The sequence below is a fragment of the Typopeltis vanoorti genome, chromosome 8 (genome assembly GCF_054136105.1).
Source record: "Typopeltis vanoorti isolate ZY-2024b chromosome 8, IOZ_Tvanoo_1.0, whole genome shotgun sequence".
NCBI lineage: Eukaryota > Metazoa > Arthropoda > Arachnida > Uropygi > Thelyphonidae > Typopeltis > Typopeltis vanoorti.
The window spans coordinates 43,749,533-43,770,870 of NC_143556.1; the positions used below are offsets into that span (position 1 = coordinate 43,749,533).

General features: G+C 36.7%; 1 protein-coding gene across 4 annotated transcripts in view; it reads left to right on the plus strand.

Moving 5' to 3' along the window:
* Ass (argininosuccinate synthase) overlaps positions 1-21,338 on the plus strand; it is a 271,035-nt gene that overhangs the window by 182,413 nt on the left and 67,284 nt on the right. For all 4 annotated transcript variants that reach the window (XM_090396642.1, XM_090396641.1, XM_090396645.1 and 1 more), the window contains exons 7-10: positions 2,734-2,855; positions 9,406-9,490; positions 10,611-10,675; positions 20,729-20,802. In XM_090396642.1, coding sequence (XP_090252768.1) covers positions 2,734-2,855; positions 9,406-9,490; positions 10,611-10,675; positions 20,729-20,802 — 346 coding nt within the window. The remainder of the gene's footprint in view (positions 1-2,733; positions 2,856-9,405; positions 9,491-10,610; positions 10,676-20,728; positions 20,803-21,338) is intronic.

Consider the following 21,338-nt stretch of genomic DNA (forward strand, 5'->3'; position numbering starts at 1 on the left):
AAATCCATATATTAAGCTAGCTGCTATCACTAGTTGGTGGCAGTATGGTCATTTTGGTCACAATCAAATCCTCTAATGCAGTTGCTAGATCTAGCACTCGCAAATACATGGTACCTTCCATCACATGCTGCCTGAGGCAATTATTCTTTAGTAACTGCATACATTCCATTTATAATTATTTGCTCCCCACTCATTGAACTTAATTACAGATATATACCATCCTTATTATCCTTTATATCCTGTGGTCTATAGTGGCAATCAGTTGAATCTTTTCTCCTGTCAGCCTCTATCTGACATCAGATGCCCTCGAATGCACTATTTTCACTGACTTCCAGCTGAATTCCTACTCTTTTTGGCTGCAGTTTTTCAGCTGTCATTAACACTATCCTTCCTCCCATACTGTACCCCTCACATTCTATCCTACTAACTATATCATTTTCTGTCAGTTATTTCTCACTAATGCCAAGAACTTTCAGCCAAGAAGAATTAACTAATGTTAACCTCCCATTCAAATGCTTCTGGCATTAGTGTATGTAAAGTACAGTAGGCCCTAGGCCCACAGCTATCCTTATATTGTAATGGCTATTTATATTTATATATATATATATATATATATATATATATATATATATATATATATATATATATATATATATATATATATATATATATATATATATTTTAGCAGCAGTACTATCTTAAGCATTTTGTGTTCATTCCTCACTTTCCTCATTGATATCTGTACACTCACTCAACTGCGTTCCTCCTATATATAGTATAAGAAGTATTCTGTTTAGCATACATTGACTCATTATATCTTCATATATTACACTCTCATACTCATCACATGGAATGACACATTCCCATTCTAGCCTGAGCATTTATATGTGATTTAAATGACTGAAAGATATTATGAACAACAAAATTCCTTTTAGTGTGTGTTTGTTTGTTTGTTTGTTTACTTGCTTGCTTTTGGCTGGAATTATGGCTAAAGCAACTACAGTTATGAATTCACATGTTCTCATGTTTGCTTATTTTTCTTGGGAAAAAAAAAAAATTCTTGTGAAATATACACTTATTTTGCATGTGCAGATTTCCTACTTATTATTAAAATTTAGAACGGTAAATAATGAATGTTTATTTTCTTGATCATCTAACTAGAGTAATTATTTGGGCAATGGATCAAGTATTAACTAATAAATATTTATTAAACCTACTAGCTGTTGGTTTAATAAATATAAATCACCAAACTTTAGCTGTTGGCATCTTCAGGGTACAAGCACTTAGGTTAAAAAACATTACACAAATATGAATAACTGTAAAATTCTAACGATTATAGTTGCAAACTGAAATAGCATTGAATGTGAGTGATACATGTATCGCATGCACATGATTAACTAGTTGTTGCTAAGGAACGTTCTTTAGGTTGCATTGAAGTTCATTTCCTGTGTGTTAAGAGATCTAATTAGGGTTTTCCATATCTCTGGGATTAATACCTTGGTTTCTGTTAAGGTTATCAACAGAGCGAGCGACTGTAGCTACTTCTTTAAACATACGGGAGTGGTAGTCTTCTTCTATGTAAGGGGAACAGCTTTTATCCCACTCAATGACATGGTTAGTTATAGAAAAATGAGATGACAGGCCTGATACGTCTTGTCTGTTGTTTTTGATGTAACCAATGTGCTCTTTCTGTCTAATTTCGAGGCTTCTTGATGTCTGCCCGATGTAACTTGAACCACATGAATGGTTCAAGTTACATCGGGATCATATATTCCAACAGCATGGAATATTGTAAACTCCAGCATATTTATAGAAAGGATGGTTATCTTTTGGAGATCTTAGTAGTTTACAAATTGTTTCTATAGGTTTGAATGCCACTCTTATTTTGTGTGGTTTGAAGAGACTAGCTAGCTTGTTGGAGATGCCACTCACATACGAAATTGCGATAGTTTTGATATATTGAGTATCCTCTCGCTCTCTTTGTGGTGGTTCAGAGAAAAGGATTTTGTTCACGAGTCTTCGTGGATAGCCATTCAAGTAATGATTATTAGATATCAATGTTAACTCTTCTTGAAGGTCCTTATTATCTGTTGTGATGCGGACAGCTCTTTTCTTTAACATGTGAACTATGCTGAGTTTGTGAGAAATATGGTGAGAGGAGCCGAAATGTAGATAGCAACCTGTATTTGTAGGTTTCCTGTAAACTGATAGGGTTATATGGTCAGTAAATATTAGAGCAATAAATATTTTATAATGTTACTTTATAATGTAACATTTTGTGTGGTTTGAAGAGACTAGCTAGCTTGTTGGAGATGCCACTCACATACGAAATTGCGATAGTTTTGATATATTGAGTATCCTCTCGCTCTCTTTGTGGTGGTTCAGAGAAAAGGATTTTGTTCACGAGTCTTCGTGGGTAGCCATTCAAGTAATGATTATTAGATATCAATGTTAACTCTTCTTGAAGGTCCTTATTATCTGTTGTGATGCGGACAGCTCTTTTCTTTAACATGTGAACTATGCTGAGTTTGTGAGAAATATGGTGAGAGGAGCTGAAATGTAGATAGCAACCTGTAGGTTTCCTGTAAACTGATAGGTTTATATGGTCAGTAAATATTAGAGCAATAAATATTTTATAATGTTACTTTATAATGTTTATTTGGTGATAATCTCTGAATATCTATATTATTTTATATTAAATTTTATTCGTTTTCTTTCACTATTACTGAACAGTTATGAATCTGGTATCTTGGAAGATCCAGCAAAGAGTCCTCCTGAAGATTTGTTTAATCTTACCCAAGATCCAAGAACATCACCAGATTATCCTGAAGAAATAGAAATTGAATTCAAAAAAGGTAGTTTGGATCTCTTTTATGACTTTATTGTTATTACAATTATTATTAATATTATTAATGTCAATAATATTAACATTAATATTATAATGATGTTATAATTACAATAATAATATTAAATATAAAATTAATATTATAATAATTCTATGCCTCCCAGCATGGCAAGCTCTATATGTATTAACCACCTACATATGTTTGAAGAAGAGGAGAAAGGGATAGAGTTGTCTCTTGATTATACTCTGTTTTTGAAGGGCACAGGTCTCCATTCTGATTAAGAGATAAAAAACCCTAAATATATGTATGTATGTCATTAGAGCAGGAAGGAATTATGTATTGCTTTCCATCTGGCATTTCATACTGTCTATCTTCAACTTATGTCATTTTTTTTTTCCTGGATCCATCTGGAAAACTGTAGTACAGGTTTATTTTGTATGAAATATAGTGCTACTCACACTCTCACTCCATACAGGAACTATCAAGTCATTGTTCAGGTGTAAAACATAAACATAAACATAAACAAATCTTAATTGATAGAAATTATTAATGCATTGTTTCAGGCTGTATAATAATAATAATATCATGGTGTTCAAGATTCATGAAGAGAAACCAGTTATGTATGTGGACTAAAACAAAAATATCACAAAATATGCCAGCTGAATATGAAGAAAAAATTAATGAATTTCATTATATAAATTCATGATAATATTCAGTGATAATTTTTTTCCCTAAAAAACGTGTACAAAAAACGGGGTGCGTCTTATAGGCTGGTGTGTCTTATATGCCGGCAAATACAGTATATTTTATTTTGAGTATCTCATCACATCAACACAGTGAATATGCAATGAATTGTTACATGAAGTGACAATGGAATGAAAACAAATTGAGTTCTTTTTTTTTTACCAATCTCAGCATCAATATGATGCCATTTGGAACCCATGGAACAACCTATGAACAATGCTAATGGCTAAAGGAATACTAAGCCTTGTTACATAAAAGTGTATGCAAAAATTAAAGAAATAATAATAATAATAAATAAATAAATAACAGTAGATGCATGCTGTGAAGATTCCCTAATAGCATGTGACACCTAAAAAAGGGTAGTAGTAGTACAGCATCAAGAGAACAAGGATGCAGAGGACAGTTTATTTGAGGCTATACTGTGTAGGACATAATCCATTAGGATGATATATATATATATATATATAGTTGGTTGCTGCTGTAAGTTGGGGAATGGGTATAAGGGAGAATGCAGATGGTATGCATTGACAAATTAGCACAATGAACAGTGAATGTAGGTTGAGTAATTATTATGAGAGACTTCAACTATGGGGACAAAGAACGGAAGGAGGAATAGTCACAGGGAAGGAAAGAAATAGAATTCATACAGCTGCTAAGAGATAATTACCGGAGAGATAATTACAGCATGTCTCCAGTAATTATTTAATGGGAAATATTCAATTATTTGTTGATGATGCAAAGCTAATAAGAGTATTGGTCAATAATCTAAAGATCCTGCAGGATGACTGGCAGTATTACGAGCAAATATAAATGGCTCCCAGTTTAATGTGACTGAGTGTGAGGCACTTTGGGGTGAAGATAACATAAGTATATGATATATCGATGGAAATAAACTGAAGGAAATTGATGAGGCCAGGAATTGGGGAGTGATTGTCGACAGGGAGTTGAATTTTAGAGGTCATATTGCAAAAATCAAAACAGCACATCAGACTATGCAGCTATTGAAGAAAGCACTATCAAATGAGATTATTATTCTCCTTATAACCTTTAATAGGGCCTCTGGACTATTGTGTCCAGATCTGGTCACCTGGAAGTGGTGGTGGAGAAGATCCAGATACAAATTAAACACTTAGTCACCCACCTTGCCTTCTCCTAGACTCAACTTCCCCATACACCACTGTTTGATATCTGTCCATCAGCCACCCTCTTATTCAAATTATCAGCTTCATATCCATCTCCCAATTTCCTCCAATTTATGCAACAAGAGTTCCATTCGGTTTCCTGTCAAATTCCTTTGCCAATTCTAGCAGTATCACTGAGTAACCATATTCTTTATCCAACTCAGTTGTCATTTTATTATAAAAAAGTGATCAGATTAGCGATGTAAGACTGCCCTTTTTTGGAGTATCATATTCCTGTTTCCCCATTCCTGAATTCTTCCTCTTATCAGCTTCTCCATTATCTACCTCTACCACTACAATAATCCACAACTCCTGTGAATACTGATTTATCTATATATAATTTGCTTGGAGCCTCCTGTATACAGTGGAACCATTTTGCCTTCTTTCCACTTTCTAGGCACCTTCTCAGAACTGAAGCTCAAATTAAACAGCATGATCAGAGGAGCTACTATTCCCTTAAATATTCTCATAAATACACTGGCTGATATGCCATCTAATATAATTTCTGTGTTTGCATTAAGCTTCTGCAAATATCATAAGTACCTCCATTTCATCTGTCTCAATTCTTACATCGGTCAGTGTCACATATGGTACTACAATATCTGTATCTAGACAGTACACCTTGCAAAATGATCACATAGGTATCAACTATTTCATTTGTTTCTGTTACATTCCTACCACCATCAGCACTCATTAAAGTAATTCTTATGTAGTTATTCCTCCTTTTACTCACCATAGCAAAAGAAATCTTTTGTGATTCTCTTTGGCTGCATCAGTTAGTCTTCTCTTCTAATTAGCTTTGGCCTCCATGCCTGTTTCTTGTACAGTTCATGGGCTTCCTCATCACCTTTTCTTTATATACCCTCCACATCCTTTTCTTTTTATGCACTCCTACTAAATGATGCTGCTCCTACCAGATTTATCCTCCTGACTCTGGGTATACAATCTGATATTACTTTTTTTCAAACACTACTTGACCATCTTTCATGTAGAAAATCTTTCATCACCAGATTCTTATGTCAAGGCACAACTCTAAGCTAACTGTTTAGTTTTTCATCATCACTTGCTTTGTAGTTCCACATAATATATCCCTTCATAACTTGGCATTCTCTTTAGTGAAGATCACATGAAAACTTTCCACAAGAAGAAGCTGTACGGCTATATTAGTTACTGCTAAGTTCTGTGATGTATGTTGCTCTGACAATCAGCAGTCAGCAGTCTCACACTTTGAGTTTATCTCTTACATGTTATCTTAAGTAATTAACTTTTAGCATCTGTATAAATTTCATTCCCTGTGAACTATTCCTCCTTTGAATCTTTGTTCCCATGGGTGAAGTCCTCCACATTAAATATTTGCCTTTTCCTCATCGTGTTAATTTGCCAGTACATGCCATCTACGTTCTCCCTGGTAATCCTAGCCTGCTGTAGGCTAGGATTACCAAGGAGTTAGTATTTTGTTAGTGATAACAGCAACCAGTTCATCTGTTATCACTAATGGAATTGTAATGTGCATGCAAATTATTATTATTATTTTTATTATTATTATTCAGGCCTCCATGGAGTCAAAAAACTCATCGTGGGAGGTCCTCTCTAAGAAACACAAGTCTATCAAGACTCATCAAGGGAGGACCCTCCTAGGAAACACAAAGTCTATCATACCACTCCTTAAACGCATTGACCGTTCTCAATCTCACCACTCCATCAGGCAATGCATTCTATGGTTCAACTACCCTCCATGCAAAGAAACACTCCTCACAGTTTCCTTTCGCAATTAACAGGAATGGCCCCTTGTCATGACTCCTTCCCGCTGTTCAACCAACCAAAGGAATCTTTGTTATCTGCCTTTGTACCCTTTCCACAGTTAATTTATCCCCTTCAAATCCTGGAGACCAGATCTGAGAACAATAGTCTAAGTGTGGTCTGATCAGAGTCTTATACAATGGAATGATAACCATTTTATCTCTGCAGGTCAGTGTCCTTCTCATTATTGCAGCAATCCTTTGCATTACCTTCAGCACCTTTGCAATATGTCCCTTAAATTTCAGGTTTCTATCAATCATCAACCCCAGATCTCTTGTCTCCCCTACTTCCTCCAGTATATCTCCTCTAATAGAGTATGCAGCATGCCATCGATGTGTCCCAAACCTTGAGACCTTACATTTTACTGCATTAAACCAAAACTCCCATTCATTTGCCCATCTGTCTAGCTTATTCAAATCCTCTTGCAGGGCTAACACATCTGCACTATTACTAATAATCCTTCCTAGCTTCGCATCATCTGCAAACAACTGAATATCCCCTTGCAATCCATGGACAATGTCATTGATATAAAGGTTAAACAATATAGGTCCCAGCACTGAGCCCTGTGGACCACCACTTGTAACTTTCTGCCTCTTTGATACTGCTCCACCATACACAACTCTCTGATACTTATCGGACCGCCAATTGGTCAACTGAATCCAGTTGACCAATCTGACATCCAGACCCATGTGCTGCAACTTGAATATCAGCTTATCATGTTGCACCCTGTCAAATGCCTTTGCTAAGTCTAAGAAAATTGTAATATATGCCCTTCCCTCATCTAATGCTCTTGTAACTTTATCATAAAAGGCTAGCATATTGCTAAAACAAGAGCACCCCTTCACAAATCCATGTTGACTCTCACAGATAACATTACCCTCATCTACCTAATGCTGTATACGGTCCCTCGCTACTTTCTCCAAGATCTTACTGACTACTGATGACACACACAAACTGGCCTATAATTAGACACCTCTAGTCTGCTATCGCCCTTATGCAATGGCACTATCTTACCTTCCTTCCATTCCATGGGCATCTTTCCTGCAGCCAGACTTTCATTGAAAAGACAGGTCAAAGGCACTGTCAGTTCCTTAGCACATTCTCGCAAAACTTGTGGTGAAATACTATCCAATCCCACCGCTCTTTACTAACATCCAGAGTACTCAGTATGTGGAACATACTTGCCTCGTGTGCCATGTATCTATCCCTCTGGTATTAAAATTGATTCCTCCAGGATGAAATACTCCAATAAAGTGTCCATTGAACAATTCCAATATGTCCTCTGCATCAGTCACTCTATTTCCATTTTTATCCCACAATATCATTCTTCCACAGCATTTCTCCTCCTACTGGCCACATAGCTAAAAAATTCCCTAGGATTTTCCTTGGATCTAAGAGCCAATCTTTTCTCATATTCCAGTTTTTTCTTCCTTACAATACTAGTCACTCTCCTGGCCTGTCTCTTATATTCTCCATGCATCTTCTCTTCACCTGTCTCCTTATATCTGTTCCATAGCCTCTTTTTCGCATGCAGTTCCTGTTTAATATTGTTTGTCATCCACTTTACTCCAAATTCTGTCCTCTTCTTCACTCGTGGAATACAGCTTACCATTGCTGCTAACAAATATTCCTTCACAATTTCCCAAGCACTAATGATATCCTGGCTTTCTGATTCCTCCCTCCATGAAATTTCACCAAGTTGATGTCTAAGACTATTATAATCACCTGCCTTATAATTCCACATACATTCCCGTCTCTTTGATACTCCTGCATGTCTATTCATTTTCCACGTCAAAACCATATGGTTACTCTCTCCAACTGGTGGGAGAGATATCATCTCAGTTATTATCAACTCTTCTGATGCTATAACCATATCCAAAACTCTTGAACCTTTTGTTTCCTCTGTTGCATGTTGACACAAGAACAAGTGGAAGTGATTAAACTGCAATCCTGAAGGATATCCTTCTATGGGCAGTAGTAGACAGTCTAGGCATACATGTGATTAAGTGTCTAAAAGGGCTAGACTATTTCTGTTTTTCTTCTTCAGTTTGAATTGTATTCTGGGGTATTGGTTATAGAGTGAAGGAGGAGGAATGTATCTAATATATTTCAGCCATGTGTCCAAATGGGGGGACACATCATCAATATATTTTAGCCAGGTAGGTTTAGTAGTGACAGAGTAGAGAATGTGTTTTTCAGTAGATTCCATACCAAAGTTGGCTTGGGGGGGGGGGATTGGTAAGCCCCATTCTAAGTGAAGTATGTAAAAAAAGGATATATTTTTTATTTTGCTATCCAATTTTGTAATCTGAAGGAGGAGGAGGAGTCAATTGCATATGTACAAGAAAAGGTTATTAGGTTTTTCAAATTTTAAATAATTCATATATCTGAGAGGAGTTGGAACTAAAATATTTAATTAATTAATTTTTTTGTTGTTGTTGTTAATTCAGGGAACCAGAAAGTTGCATTTTTGAGTAATTATTTGAATGTTTTTTCAGACGTTGGTGGGGTTTAAATCTAAAAGCATGGAAGTGGTAAGATCTCGAAGCAAGATGTTCATTTCATTTACAGGTCACACTACCTACAAGCTCTTAGATTACGAACCCACTGACACCCAGAATTTTTTTTTTTTTAAATTACTCAAAGTATAACTTCCTGCCTCTTCCCTCAAAGCATACTTTTCAAGGATGTATTGTTCAAGTGGCCCAGTCAAATACTCCTTATACAAACTGATAGAAATGTTTACTTAATCTACTTAGGAATCTAAATGATTAAATAATAGGTGAATATGTGCATTAGAAAAAAATGTATTGATTTTCTTTCATTTCTTTCAGGAATTCCAACTAAAGTGAGAAACTTAAAAAATGGAATTACAAAGTCTTCACCATTAGAATTATTTCTTTATTTCAATGAACTGGGGTGAGTATTGATTACATACATATTTTTTATGAGATCAGAAATTTTTTTGTATATTTGTAGAAAAAATAAATAAATAAACCATAAAAAAATCCTCCAACAGTGCTTTTTTTATTCCCTAAAAAAGAGTATGCAGAGCTCTTTTAGCTCTAATTTGGTTTCCACCCTCAGCTGTTACTGAAAGCTGGGCTTATGGTTATCAATGATTTTAGAGGCATCAAAGTGAGAATATAAATTGGGATTAATGGAATAGATTAGGAAGACAAGTCCATCCCAGCCCCTCATTTATTCTTTATGTCTTTTCAAAAAATGCTATAATCAAGGATCCACCATACATGCTCACCCACTTACCTATGACAAGTCTATTTTGGTAGCTGACAAGTAGGCTGCAGAATGAACAAAACAGAATATTTTTTCTTCTTCTTTTCAGCCATTTTCTGTCCACTGCTGGATGAAGGCCTCCTCCAGTTCTTTTCACCTTTCTCTGTTCTTTAATATTTAATAAAAATATTAAATATTTTTATTTAATAAAAAAAATAAATAACTGCTTCGACCAGCAGTTACAGCACTATTAATGATTTTGTGGAATTGCTGTCGACTTATTGGGACAAGTCATTAAAATATTGGGTGATCTTGAGCAAGTAAATTTTTTGAATGATGAGTAGCATGTTTGCATAATTTGTCAACCTGTGGCTATAACTATCATATTCTGCTCCTTTGAGTATATCATCTTCTGTTAACCGTGTCTCACTGACACCAATGATTTATGGATCAACTAATTTTATCAAGTCCACAATCTCTGCACCTTTTATTTCTTTCCCTGTATTGATATATAAGCATGGTACTTTGTTCCTGGTTCCTCTTTTCTTCTCACAGTTAATCATCTCATTGTTCATCAGGATGACCCTTGAGCTTTTTGCTCCTGCTGAGGTCATACGAGCATTCTTCCCATTCATTATCTCATGCCTATCCTGGTAGCTTATGCTTACAGTCCCACTGTTTAATTTTCATTTCTCTACCTTACCATATATGCTTTTCCTCTCAACAACAATCTACCTACTTTGCTGTTACTCTTACTCAAATACAGACTAATTAATTTAGATTTTTTTTTTTTTTTTTATAGAGGAAAACATGGGATTGGAAGAATTGATATAACAGAAAATAGGACTATTGGAATGAAGTCACGAGGTAAGTTTTGTATTAGGCAAGGGAGGGGATTGCTTCCATAATGTTACAAACAATAACAAGTAGAGATAAGGAGGTGGTGATATACTGACTCTGTGTAAGGCATTGCCCGGGCCACATCTGTATTTCTGATCTGGTCAGGTGCATATCTTGTTGATATCCACTTGTATAGAGCAATCTAACAACTGGAATGTCACCAAATTTGGTAGGAAGACTAATCAAGACGTGGGAAGGATTCAGCAAAAAACAAAATTAGTTTGAAAAGTCAATTATAGAGGGAATGTGGCACTGTTGTAGCCCAGTAAATTGAAAATTTGCATAAAAAGAAATTGAACACCTGTTTTTCTGGCATCATAAGTGCTATAAAATAAAGAGAAAATTCACAAACAGATTCCTATTGTAGTAGTGCTCAACACGTGCCTTGCATTACCTTATTGCATGTTACTTGTAAAGTTATTTTACAAGTAACATACAAGTTATTTTACGTCTATTGTGACAGTGTCTCAAACTTGGCAGCCTTAAAGGACAATGTATTAAGGAGTTTGACGAACATTACTTCAGATATGTTACGTTCTACTGTTGAGAATGCTGTGTACAGGGTGCAATTTCTGGTCCACAAGAACGGTGGACACATTGAATCAGGGCGTCTTTCTCAGAATGAACTCAATGTGCTCAAGTTGTGTAACAGGTTTGTGATAACACTTATAGTCCAGTTGTAAGACTGTAATTACTGTGCTAAATTAGATCGATATTAAATGCTTTATTGCTGTGGTATTATAAGTGCATTAATTCCGTTTATTCTGTAATACATTTGGCTGTCCATTGTAACACTTTTTTTTACATTGTATAGCACCATATCCTCCCTATGAGCATCTTTTCTAACTAATTTTTTTTTCTTTCATGGAATCCTTTCCATGTCTTGATTAGTCATGGAAAGGTCCTTACAAAATTTGGTGACATTCCTGTTGTTAGATCAAGCTATATAAATCTCTGAATAGGGGAAGTTTAATTATAGCCACTCTGTACCATGAAGATGTCACTATCAACAATAATAATGAATGAAACTTTTTTCCTTGTGTCTTCTCTCCATGTGAATTTGTGCACATGTTTATGTTGAAACATTGTATCAGTGATGACTAGTCTGTGTCCTGAACAGAAATCCAACTTCTCCCAGAACATTTCTGTGTGTCTGGGATTCATTTCCATTTTCTTTATGTCAGCTGTTTTTTCCAATAATATTCCTCCACTTCTTCCCTAGTAGAACCTTCTGTAGGATCATAGACATGAATAAGTTTCATTTTCTGATTTCCTCATTTTGAAATTTCCAACTCTACTTGAGATTACCTAGCATTCAAGAAGTTCATGTTTGGTATTGAAGTGACTCCCTTCTTTTCCTGACCAATATTGCCTGAATATAACATCCTATGTGGTGGAAATCAACGAAATTAAGAGAATGAATGAAAGCGGAAATAGTGTGACTCAAGGTTCAAAAGCTCGAAAAATAGAAAGAATGAATGACAGTGAACGTTTGATGCAAGGATCGAAAGTATGAAACTCAAAAGGATGAATGAGAGTGAAAGTGTGATGCAGGGTTCTGTCATTCATTCTTTCGAATTCGAAAGAATGAATGACAGAGAAAATGTGATGCAAGATTCGAAAGTTGAGTTGGTTAGGATGAGGAAAGAGATGAAATGGATGTAGAATGAAGTTAAGAAAATTCAGGAAATGTATGGGAGAGCGAAAATGATGGAAACAAATCATGTTAGTATAAAAGAGGTAACGAAAGACCTGCGAGTTGCATTATATGGTGACTCAATTATTAAAAGTGTGCTGGATGAGAGGATTCTTGTAGAGAGGCTTATACGCTGGTTAAACATGATAACTAATAATTAAGGAATTGACAGCGTACACTAGAAATATAAATTAAATAAACTTTAATATATACTATCCGATATTTCGGCAAACGTCACGTTGCCATCTTCTTGGGAACTTAATACAAAGACACGTGCACACAAGTACTATATAACAGCAAATGAGAACCGAAGCTAGGAAGCTAACGTTTTCCTAAAGTCCTGATGGTACCCCCTGGCGGGCTATATTGGTAGTTCTTGACCTTTGGGCTGAAGTTCTTCTGATAAATATTTCCCAAATTTGGGGCAGTCTCATGCATCCAAATTTGTTGAGGTTTGGCATGTTCTTAAGGGCTGAGGTTGATTCCATGAATAGTCTTTCATATTTGAACTTGCTGCGGTGTATTACTGTGGCTTTCTTCCATCTTATTCTGTGGCAAGTATCCAGAGCATGGTCTGCGAGCCCAGAGTGGCTGTACTGGTGAAATCGGATGTAATCCTTGTGTTCTGAGATTCTGACATTTGCTGCTATTAAACAACCAACACCCTAGAATCAAGTTCACCCTGGAAAAAGAGAAAAACAATAACCTCCCCTTCCTAGACACACTAGTCACCCGCCAACCTGATGGAACCTTGGTTTTCTCAGTTTATAGAAAACCCACCCATACAGTCAGATACATTCACCAACAATTCCATCACCCCCCCCCCCTCACAACAATATGGAGTTATTAAGACACTATTCAACAGGGCAAAAATAATCTGTTCAAATGATCAAGCCCTAACCATTGAACTAAATCACATCCATGACACTTTCTCAGCCAATGGCTACCCCTGCAAAAGAATCCAAAAAATACTTAAACCAGTTATCCACAACCCCCCCCCTTTCACAAAAAAGATTACTCTAAATCCATCACCATTCCCTACGTCCAAGGCACCTTGGAAAAAATCAACAAAATCTTAAAAAAACATGACTTGACCACTTGTTACAGACCACACAGAAAACTGGCATCCCTTATCTGCTCCACTAAAGACCAACCACTTCCCCTAGATCTACCTGGTGTATACCAGGTCCCTTGCAGCTGTAAATTGTCCTACTCTGGCCAAACAGGCAGGACAGCAAATATCAGAATCTCAGAACACAAGGATTACATCCGATTTCACCAGTACAGCCACTCTGGGCTTGCAGACCATGCTCTGGATACTCGCCACAGAATAAGATGGAAGAAAGCCACAGCAATACACCGCAGCAAGTTCAAATATGAAAGACTATTCATGGAATCAACCTCAGCCCTTAAGAACATGCCAAACCTCAGCAAATTTGGATGCATGAGACTGCCCAAAATTTGGGAAACATTTATCAGAAGAACTTTAGCCCAAAGGCCAAGAACTACCAATATAGCCTGCCAGGGGGCACCATCAGGACTTTAGAAAAACGTTAGCTTCCTAGCTGCAGTCCTCATTTGCTGTTATGGAGTACTTGTGTGCACGTGTCTTTGTATTAAGTTCCCAAGAAGATGGCAACATGACGTTTGCCGAAATATCGGAAAGTATATATTAAAGTTTATTTAATTTATATATCTAATGTATGCTGTCAATTCCTTAATTATTAGTTATCATGGATGAGAGGATGCATAAAGTATGTTTTACTGGAGGCGGAATGAGTAGAGTGATTGAGACATTGGATATGAGAAGGAAGCAGGCAAAAGAGTTGGTAGGTTTAATAGGCACAAACGACTTGACTGAGAATAAAGAGCACTTCAGACTGGATATCAATAGGTTGCTTAGATGGATAGAAGAGAATAGTGTGATAGGAAAGGTAGTAAGTGTGTTGCCTAGGTATGACAGTGGTGAGATGAGGCGGAGAGCAAGGATTATGAATGATGTTAGCTGAAATGTGTGATGAGAAAGAAGTGGTGCAGTTTGTTAATGTGTAGAATGAATTTGAAGGATGAAGTAAACTATATAAGAATGATGGACTGCATTTGAGTAGTTTTGGTGTGAGTTGCTTGGAGAGACTGCTGCTGGAAAGTAGAGAAGTGAGTATAGAGAATAAACCTGATCAAGTTGGAAGCATTAAGATATGGAAGAGTGGGAGAGTAAACAGAGAGATTGAAGAGGTGGTTATGAATGAAGAAGTGAGTGGCATGAGTATGGAAAATGAGATGAGAAAATGAGTGTGCAAGATGGACAGGGAAATGGGGAGGCTCAGGGTGGACAGGGGAACACAGCATGAGAAAGGTGAATGCTCCAAGAGGATGTGAATGCATGTATAGACAGGAAAGGAATTGGATGAGCTGGAATCAAAGGAAAACAGTTGGATTTGAAGAGGGTTCTGAAATGAATAAGCAGAAAGGGAAATAGCTTCATTTGAGCAAGGAGAAATCGAATGAGTGGTATCAGTTGAACTAGCTGCAGATTCAGGAATGAGCTGCTGTGTTTGTGTACAAATGCTAGAAGTGTGAGAAACAAGGCAGATAAAATGGTTGCATTAATGGAGTCTGTTCACCCAAAAATTGTTGGAATAAGGTGAGACATGGTTGGATGAGGACGACATCCTGACAGGAATAGAGATAGAAAGGTATGATGTGTTTCGTGAGGATAGAAAAGGTAAAAAGGGAGGGGGGGGTGCAGTTGATGATAAAGAAAGAGTTATGTCCATACAAAATAGAGATTCAAAAGGAAAATAGTGCCAGTGGTTTTGAGGTATGGTGTGAGATAGAGGTGAATAGAATGAAATACTTGGTTGGATATTGTTATAGACAGTAATGGGGATGGTAGTGAATATGAAATGTATAATCAAATTAGCCAAGCAAATAAGAAAAGGGTGATCATTATGGGTGATTTTAATTATGACAATATAGACTGGGATGATGAGATAGCAACTGGAAGTAAAGAAAATGAGTTTCTTGAGGGACAACTATCTTAGACAGTATGTAACAGAGGGCACACACTAGGATTGAGGGTCTTGGATTCGATCATCTTATCAGAGGATGTAATTATAAATGAGTTGTCCAATCACCTACCAATTGGTGAGAGAGTGACCATGAAGTGAATACTTGGATGATTGCCAGTAGTGTGAGGACCTCAGTGAGAAAAGGGTATACATGGAACTATAATGGGGGGTGATTATGAAGAGCTCAGGAGAGAGACAGCTTGCAGGTGTAGCATGGAATGAGGAGTTAGCTGGAAAAGAGATCAATGCAGCTTGGGGGATTTTCAAGAACTGTCTAGTAGAAGCAATGTCTAAATGTATTCCAAGTATCAGAAGGTTAAATAAGGTAGGTGTGAAATGATGAATGAAGAGATTAAGCATGCGATACAGAGAAAAAGGACATTATGGAGGCAGCATAAGAGAAGTGTAATAACCAATTCCATGAGGACTACAAAGTCCAGGCAAGGAAGGTGACTTAGTTGGTAAGGGTAACAAAAGTGAGGTATGAGCAGCAGTTAGCTAATGAAGCCAAAAACAATCCTAGGGAGTTTCAATATGTAGTCAACAAAAAAAAAAGAATGATTATGGAAGGATGACGTTGATTGGAGAAAATGGTATAAAGACAGCTGTTGCAGAAGATATAGTGGTGATACTTAATGAGCAGTTCATAAAGGTCTTTCAGCCTTGTGAAAGTGATGTCATGGAGAGATTAAGAGTAGTTGCTGATGGAGAGGAGAGACTGACTGTAAGTGAGCAAGACGTGTATGGGGAATTGAGCAAACTTGATATTCATAAGTCTGTGGATGTTGATAATATATCACCACGTATTCTGAAGGAATGTGCCAGGGAGTTGACATCTGCCTTGACATATTTTTTTAATATGAGTCTTGAAGTGAGTCGAGTTCCAAAGGAGTGGAAGGAGGGCAAGATTGTGCTGCTTCATAAGGGAGGTGATAGAACTCAAGCAGCAAATTATAGGCCTATTTGGCATCAGGTGTTGTGGTTAAGTTGTTGGAGAAGCTTGCGAGAACTAGGATCCAGAATTGGTTTGACAACAATGGTATTATTTCTGATGGACATCATGGATTTGTTAAAGGAAGGTCATGTTTTAGTAATCTACTTAAACATGACTGTTTAAGTAGATTAAAAAAGAAGCAGTCACCTTATTACAATAAGGTGACTGTTTCTTTGGACAGAGGAGAGGGATATACAGTAATATACTTAGATTTTGCAAAGGCTTTTGATAGATTATCGCATGATAAGTTGATATTCAAACTAGAGCGGATGGGGTTGGATATTAGATTAGTGCATTGGATTGAAGACTGGCTATCTGATAGGGATCAGCAAGTTGTGTATGGAGTAGCAATATCCTGGAAAAGGAAGGTCACTAGTGGTGTGCCTCATGGGTATGTTTTAGGGCCATTACTGTTTAACTTGTATGTTACTTAATGATATTGGCACAGATTTGGTGGAGATATTCAGTTGTTTGCAAATGATGCAACGTTGGGATGAAATATGAAGAGCAGAGAAAATATTGTGGCCTTACAAGAAGACTTGAATAAATTGAGTGATTGGGCATAGGAATGGGGATACGAGTTCAATGTTGCAAAATGTAAGGTTTTAAAATTTGGGAAACAAAGATGGGATGCAGAATTTATGCTTTGTTGGGATATTTTGTCAGAGGTGGAGGAAATAAAAGATCTTGGGGTGATAGTGAATAAGGATCTGAAATTTAGGGGACACATTGTCAAAATTGTGAAGACCACACAAACACTTCTGGGAATGATGCGGAGGACACTGACTTGTAGAAGAGATCCTTGTTCCTTGTAAGGCTTTGATTAGGCCACACATGTACTACTGTGCCAGATTTGGTCACCTGGTTTTTAAAAGGATGAATAGTTGTTGGAAAGGGTTCAGAGAAATGTCGATTCTGGAATGTCGACTATGAGTATAGATTGAGAAGATGCAAAGAGGAATAGGGGAGATATGATAGAGACCTACAAGTCAGTAAGGGGTTGTTATAGGATCAATGCTGGAGAGGTTCAACAGAAAATAGTGGGAGATCAGGGGAGAACCAGAGGTCAACCCTGGAAACTGTATAAAGAGGGTGTAAGTAGGGGAGTGAGAAGCAAGTTTTTTTCATGCAGAGTTGTGAATGATTGGAATGCCTTGCCTGAGATTGTGGTGTCTGCAGAGAATTTGAGTGTGTTTAAAGCACGGCATGATGAGCTGTGTGCTATGATAAAAGGACCAACTAGATGAGTCTTTGACTCCATGTGGTCTTGGGTGATGATAATGATATTTATATATGTTGAATGAAGCAAAAATGGAGCACAAGAAGGCAAATATTCTAAGTCTCCTGCCATGCTGTGATGGAGATGAAATGAGCAGAAGCGCTTGGATAATAAATGAATCAATACACAGGTTGTGTAGACGGAATGAAGTGGAGTTTGTGGATCTGTGGCCTGTGTTTGATAGAAAGAAGTGTTTTAAATGATTAATTAGTATTAATTATTTAATTGGAAGTAATGGAGGTATTGAAAACTCTGATCAATTAAACACTTCATCTGCTTCAACACACTGATCATCTAAACAGGAATTGGTATGATTAGCCACACCACACTCAAAAGAATTATGCAGCAGAAGGGCATCAACCAAAAAAAGACCCATGTACTGTAAATACAAACTAGCCTGTTCCTTCTGCCTCTGTACCAATCGCCTACATTACTAAAATCTCAGAACGAGTTTCAAAATCATGAAAAAATATAGACTGTCATAAACTGTCCTCCTTATTTATTACCTTCCACCAAAGACAAGGCTAAACCATCTCCACTTTCCATCCCCTCAGGAATTTGCCATGGTCTCATGGTTTGGACAAAGGATTATGTTTGTCCATTCTGTGGGACATGGCAATCAAAATGAATTATTTTTACATACATTATAAGAAATCTCTCAAGTGTGAACTTGTTCAGCATGAGTTATATGAACAGAATCTTATGCAGATGCCATTTTAAATTTCAACACTTATGAAAAGAGGGTATGACAGTGCTATTGCATTGTTCATTCTTAAATCAGAATGACTGTGTTCTTCCAAAAATTTGTGAGAGTGTTATCTTTAGTAAATAGTTTGTTTAGGTGAAAACTTATCATGTGCAGTATACCATCTCTAGCACATGGCTCATATTTCACTTTTGAATTTGAAATTCAAATGAAATTACAAATGAAGATAATTTCTAAGATTTAGATCGAAATATAATAAGTTGTTGGAGAAACTTGTGAGAACTAGGATCCAGAGTTGGGTTGACAACAGTGGTATCACTTTGATGGACAGCATGGATTTGCTAAAGGGAGATCATGTTTTAGTAATCTACTTACTTATTACAATAAAGTGACTGCTTCCTTGGACAGAGGAGAAGGATACACAGTGATATACTTTGATTTCGCAAAGGCTTTTGATAATGTACCTCATGATAAACTGATAGTAAAACTTGAGCAGATGGGGTTGGATATTAGATTGGTGCATTGGATTGGAGATTGGCTGTCTGATAGGTATCAACAACTTGTGTATGGGGGAGTGATGTCGAGGAAAAGGAAAGTCACTAGCGGAGTGCCTCAGGGATCTGTTTTAGGGCCATTACTGTTTCACTTGTATGTTATAATATAGGTGAAGATTTGGATGGAGATATTCAGTTGTTTGCAGATGATGCAAAATTGGGACGAACCATGAAGAGTAGTGAGGATGTTGTGACCTTGCAGGAAGACTTGAATAAATTGAATGATTAGGCACGGAAATGGGGATGCGAGTTCAATGTTGCAAAATGTAAGGTTTTAAAATTTGGAAAACAAAGATGGGATGCAGAATTTATGCTTGGTGAGGATACATTGTTGGAGGTGGAAGAAATACGAGATCTAGGAGTGATAGTGGATAAGGATCTGAAATTTAGGGGACACATAGCCAAAATTGTGAAGACAACGTAAAGGCTTCTGGGAATGATGCGGAGGACACTGACTTGTAGAAGTAGGGAGATTCTTGTTCCATTGTGGGAATGATGCGGAGGACACTGACTTGTAGAAGTAGGGAGATTCTTGTTCCATTGTGGGAATGATGCGGAGGACACTGACTTGTAGAAGTAGGGAGATTCTTGTTCCATTGTATAAGGCTTTGATTAGGCCACACATGGACTATTGTGCCCAGATTTGGTCACCTGGTTTTCAGAAGGATGAATAGATGTTGGAAAGGGTCCAAAGGCAACTGATTAAGGTAGTTTGTGACCTCTGGAATGTCGAGTATGAAGAAAGATTGAGGAGATGCAATTTGCAGAGTCTGGTGGATAGGAGGAAGAGGTGAGATATGATAAAGACCTATAAGTTGGTAAGGGGTTGTTATAGGATCAATGCTGGAGAAGTTCTACAGAAAATAGTGGGAGATTGGGAGAGAACCAGAGGTCATCCCTGAAAACTGTATAAAGAAGGTGTGAGTAGGGGAGTGAGAGGTAGGTTTTTTTCGTACAGAGTTGTAAATGATTGGAATGCCTTGCCTGAGAGTGTGTGGTGTCTGCAGGGAGTTTGAATGTGTTCAAAGCACGGTATGATGAGCTATGTGTGTGTGATAAAAGGACCTCCCAGATGAGTCTTTGACTACACGAGGTCTTGGGTAATAATAATAATATCTGTGTATGTATTATTAATAAATTTCCTTATTTTTAGAATAAGATTACACTGAGTTTTTTTATGGACCAATGAATTTAATGATAAATTATGCCAACAAGTTTCACCAACTGGGCTGTTTGGCTTCTTCATGCCCTAAAGAAGCCAAACAGCCCAGTTGGTGAAACTTGTTGGTATAATTTATCATTAAATTCATTGGTCCATAAAAAAACCAAGTGTAATCTTATTCTAAAATTAACTTAGTGGCCAAAAAAATATACTCGCAATAAATTTCCTTATGTTTATTTGTTTCATATTCAGTTCAGCTCCAGACATAGAACTTTTTTTTCAAGTCACTTCCAACTTCTAATAAGGAGTGATGAAATTCATTTGCAACCTAAAGGCATTCATAAACATCCATGCCTGCAGTAGGATTTGAACCCATGACCTACTGTTGGAGAGTGGAAACATTATCCAATTTAGCCAACCAGGTCAGTAAATATTGACGAAATTATCATTTACAATGAAAATATGTATGGCTAATTGTGAAATATGTACTGAATTTGTTCAATTTTAATTTTTTTTTATTTTAGCTGTATAAAAGATTGTAAAACATTTGCTTTTCAGGTATATATGAAACACCTGGAGGGACAATTCTATATCAAGCTCATTTAGATTTGGAGATCTTTACTATGGACAGGGTAAGAGTTTGAAGAAAAATGTACATTATATTTATTCATATATATATATATATATATATATTAAATATTATATATTAGGATAACCAAGCAATTTTATATGCTTGGTTATTTTAGCACCTAATCCCAAGTATGCAAACAATTAAGTTTGCGCCTGAAACAAAGTTCAAGTCTAAAGATGGTACAACACCAGGGCAACTCATTGCAAAGGTGGGTAAAGCTTTGATCACTATTCTTAGTATTTTCCATAATGTAAAGCACATCTCACTAGAAGATGTATACTGCAATGCATTATGGGTGGGGTCACTACCCAGACCGGTTTCAACCTTTTTTGAGGTCTCCTCAGTGAGTAGCTAGACCCTAAATACCAAGGTTTTAGTAATACAAAGCCTTATCAACTTTACCTATATAAGTTGCAACAAGGTGTATTAAGTTTTAATAAAAATCTCTGGAGGAGATATTGATGGGAATAAATTTTTAACTTGGGTATATTGTATATTAGGATAACCAAGCAATTTTATATGCTTGGTTATTTTAGC